Source organism: Morone saxatilis, unplaced genomic scaffold, assembly GCF_004916995.1.
Source record: "Morone saxatilis isolate NCDOM2014 unplaced genomic scaffold, NCSU_SB_2.0 Contig18, whole genome shotgun sequence".
NCBI lineage: Eukaryota > Metazoa > Chordata > Actinopteri > Moronidae > Morone > Morone saxatilis.
In genome coordinates this window covers 27,459,681-27,464,086 of record NW_023339740.1, presented here as the reverse complement: position 1 = coordinate 27,464,086, position 4,406 = coordinate 27,459,681, and the positions used below count along the sequence as shown (strand labels likewise).

Here is a 4,406-nt window from a genome sequence, read left to right as displayed (position 1 = left end):
CTATCTAGAGTCAGTGTTTGGTCTGTCCAGTCTGGGCTACTGTAGAAAGGCCTCTGTAGATAAAAATGACCCTGGTTCTTTAAGTTTAAAGGGTCAGTTCATCCAATCTGCTCAAAAACACATTTTCCTGACTGTGTAAATAGATTCAAGTTTAATTTAAAATGTATTTATTGACAGGATACATGTCGATGAGACTTATTAATGAGTAATTATAGCTACAAAAGCCAGATACAGTGGAGGTGGATGGAGTTACACATATAGGACTGACAACTGTTCTATTTCTCTTTCCAAAAACTGATTTATTTGCAGATTTTTTTTGTTTTCTGATAGTTTTCAGACTTAATAGTGGAAAAATGTGTCTCTATTCATGCACAGATTTCACGTTGATGCATCTTCTCATTTTCTGATATTCATCTTTAAATAGAGAAACGCACCTCGTATTGGTCTCCGGGGCAGAGTCGAGCAAAGCCGATCAGACCTGCAAGTAGAAACACATGTTCAATAGTTGGAAGATAGCTTGTCACTGATAACCTTTAAACTGCTCTGGGACTCTCCGAGTGTGTGCGTGTACCTTTCATTTTGATTTGTAGCTCTCCGAGGAGGATTTCTAGCTCTCCTTCCATAACTGACATGTCCTGCAGAGAGGAGAAATTGGGTAAGAGTGGAATTTTAGAAAAAGTAAATAAATCTCCAGCGGGGTGCCTTTGGCGGGTCTTATTTTTGTTAACAGATCACTTTTGCTGTAACACTTTTCACATATTGTCTATCCAAAGTGAGGTCAAACGTTGGGTCATCCACAGAACGTTGACATTGGATTCACAGTTCTGTTTTAGTGCAGCAGATATTTGGTAACAAATTTCTTTGGCTTTTTACCACCTCACTGGCTTCTTGTGAGGGGAAAAAGACACCTACTAATACTTTCCCTCCATTAAATCTGAGCATATTCAAACCCAAATGACAGAGAGGGGAAACTATTCATGTAATGTGTCATCTGTAAACATACATTTAGTTTTAATGAACATAGTGTTGATGCATTTACCACCTGCTTGACTCTATTAGAATATTAATGGGCATATTTAGGTGTTACAACCACTTCAAGAGTCATAAATTGGCCACTTGGTTTTCAGTTTTGGCCTTAAACATGAGTTTAGTCTCTATTATGGTGATAATATACATACAGTATGTGCAGCCTCTCCTTCCACCTTAAAGCCTCTTCACTCTGTATCATAGTACACTGCTTTATCACAGGTGATAAGTTGGTTCTAAAATGGTCATCTTTAGCCAACAGGGGGGAGCTGCAGTTTAAATTATGTATCTATAAAACTCAACTGCCAGATTATCTCTTTCTGATCACATCTAATTATAATGTCAGGTCACATTTGAACTCTATACAAAAAGAACTTGGAAAAAGTTTTAAATACTGAGCTCCTTGGAAATGGCATGAGTTAAAAAGAGAGTTTGAATGCAGCTTTTAATTCTTTCTGTGTAACAACCGTTCTGTGTATGCAAATTGTGTGTTTGTTGTGGTTTTCTGTGCCTTTGTCCTCGCTCACGCTCTATATAAAGTTCTCATGTGCTCCCTTGAAAAGGAGATTTGATGTCAGTGAGATGATTTGTTTAAATAAAGGACAAACAGAGGTTCAGTCATTCTCTGGACAGGTTGCAGACTCACTGCTGTTTGGGTTTTTTGGAGCATTTCTTAGCAGCGGACTAAACTGACATTTTTATTTTCTGATTTTAGAGTACAAATCGTGCATTGTGCAGGTGTAGAGGAATGCTAACTATGTTATTGTAATCTATTTTAGAACCACAAACAATTGGACAAGAGAATAAAATAATAAAATGCTGGTCTCCTGGGGTAAAAAACCTTTCAAATTCTCATTATAAGAAACTTTTAAGAACCCAAGAAAAACATTATTCTTATGAAATCAGAGTCCTCACATTTATGCAAAAGACTTATCTACTGTTGACAGGTCATTTGATGCTGAAGTAAAATTATGAAAGTAAATAATTATTCTACCAAAACAAATAAAATGTATCTTAGTAACAGAGTCCTGACAGAGAACTTGGGTTTACTACAAAGAGGTGCAGATGAAGCAGCATGTGGAGCAGTCTGGTGCCCGCTGTGTGGGCCGATGTTTCAGGAGGTCACAGCTGTTGGTCACACACTGCCGACCAACCCCAACTCGCTTGAGGCCAAAACTGGGAACCAAGTGGGCAATTTATGACTCTTGAAGAGGTTGTAACACCTTAATATGCCCCTGTCTGAATACAGAGTCACGCTACATTCAAACACAGGTGGTAAAAACAGCAGGTTCATTAAACCTAATGAATGTTTCAGTATCATTCAGAAGAGTGTTTGATGTTTGACTCCCTCTACAACTTAATGGGACCTTACACCCTTTTAAAAAGGAGGGAAATAGTTAATACCTGTCATCACAACATCTTAAATCTCTGCGTTTACATGCAAAAAATCAGGTTTCTGGTTACAGCAGGAGAGTATTTGTTCACAATGCAATAACCTGCTCACTCTCAAACCTGTGCTGACCTGCAGCTACTCAGGACGGATGGCTCAGTGAGGAGAACAGGCTCTGTAATGCAAAGATTTTACTTACAGAGTTTCTTTTTACAAATAACTATTGTGGAAGCGACTTATTTAGACGTCCAGAAGCTACTCAATCTCAGATCATACAAAAAAACTGCAGCCAACAATCACCATGTCCAGAGTAAAGGAGGAAACTCTGGAGCAGCATTCAAGTTGAAATCCCTCGTGCTATCATGTAACAGTAATTGTAATCTACACAGAAATGTATTTTTGGATGCGTTTCTATCATTTTAAAGTTTCATTTTGTGTGTTTGGTTTAAAAAAAAAGGTTATCACAAGCACTATTTTTAAAAATTAAAGTTTCAGTTTTAGTCAGACTTTGAATTGAAGATCCAACTCCAACGGTTTACTTTCATCCCACCACACTGCTGCCACAGCAGCAATTACACATGTGATTCTCTGTTAGAAACCACATACACGTGTATGCAGCCAAGAAATGTGTTTTCCCTTAGCAGAACTGTAGCTGCGCTAACCAGGTTTCTCCAGCGTCAGACCCTGAATCTGACATTTAAGAGATCAGCTTACTGCAGAAAACAGTGACCTGCTTACTCAACTGCATGTAAACACGGATTTAATCTAGATAATGTAACAAATGTGATACATGAAAAATTATTTTTCTATAAACCAGTTTTTTTATGGCCTGGCAAGAGATCTCACCATTCTTGTAAATGTTTATACTTTACTCTGCCATACAGACTAAATACATCTTCACCCTGATTTATAACCTCAGCAAACGCCTGCAGGTTGCTTGAGGATCACCTTGGTTGAACCATAAAAACTTTATGTGAGGTAGCTGAGAGGATCTTTCCTATAGTTTCAATCCTCTCGTGGTATCTACTTACTGGGAGGAGACTCGGCCTGTATACATACAGTGTCAGTGTGTGTGGTCGTACAGACATACACAGATGACAGTGTTACAGACAGAGGTGCTGACCTCTCGCTGTTAAACGTCGTGTTTAGTTCTTTCACTCGGAATGAACATGAGACAAAGTGAGTTCTGTGCATGTTTCTTAATTTATGTATGTCTCAGTGTGTGAGAGCGATAAAGACCAGAAAAGAGAATTAAAACCTATTTGAGTAAAAAGACACAGTGATGGACAGAAACTGTATATTTATTCAACTTAAGGACACTTTTGAGCTGCTTGTATCTTGAGTATTTACTTTTTCTACTTTCTACTTCGACTCCACAACATTTCAGAGGCAAATACCTTTACCAGCTGTAACATTAAAGTAATAAACACACTACTGCATCAATAATCCAATAATATAACCTAATTACTTATTCTGAAATGGGCCATTCTGCATAATGACTAGAGCACTTTTACTTTAATTTAGTTGTTAATACTTTTGTACTTTTACTTAAAGAACCAGATTTAGTGGCACCTTGCTGATTGCAGCGCCCTCACCTCACCCTCGGCTTTCAAGCTGTAAGAGAAGCTACAGCGAAAGCCCCGACATTCTATTCTCATTCTAAGGGCCTTATTTTCAGGTGATCATACATGGATTAAAACATACCTGTGAATGTGTTTGTATGGTATCACCTATTCTGAATTTATATAACAAATAATATTATAATAATGAAAAACTAAACCGAAATGAGCAAATCTACTCAAGAAACTAAACTAAAATAAAAAAACTAATGAAAAATACAAAAGTATAATAACTCTGGAGTTAGATGTTTTAGAGAAAGAGAGAATCATATTCTGCACCAACATGTGACAGTACAGATACAGATACAGATACAGACAGACAGACAGATACAGATACAGATACAGATACAGACAGACAGACAGACAGACAG

At 37.5% G+C, this 4,406-nt stretch overlaps 1 protein-coding gene across 1 annotated transcript in view; it reads right to left on the bottom strand.

Moving 5' to 3' along the window:
• ripor3 (RIPOR family member 3) overlaps window positions 1–4,406 on the bottom strand; it is a gene marked incomplete in the record, with an annotated part of 59,393 nt that overhangs the window by 16,026 nt on the left and 38,961 nt on the right. Inside the window, 2 exon segments of the mRNA XM_035661809.1 lie at window positions 435–478; window positions 572–635. Coding sequence (XP_035517702.1) covers window positions 435–478; window positions 572–635 — 108 coding nt within the window.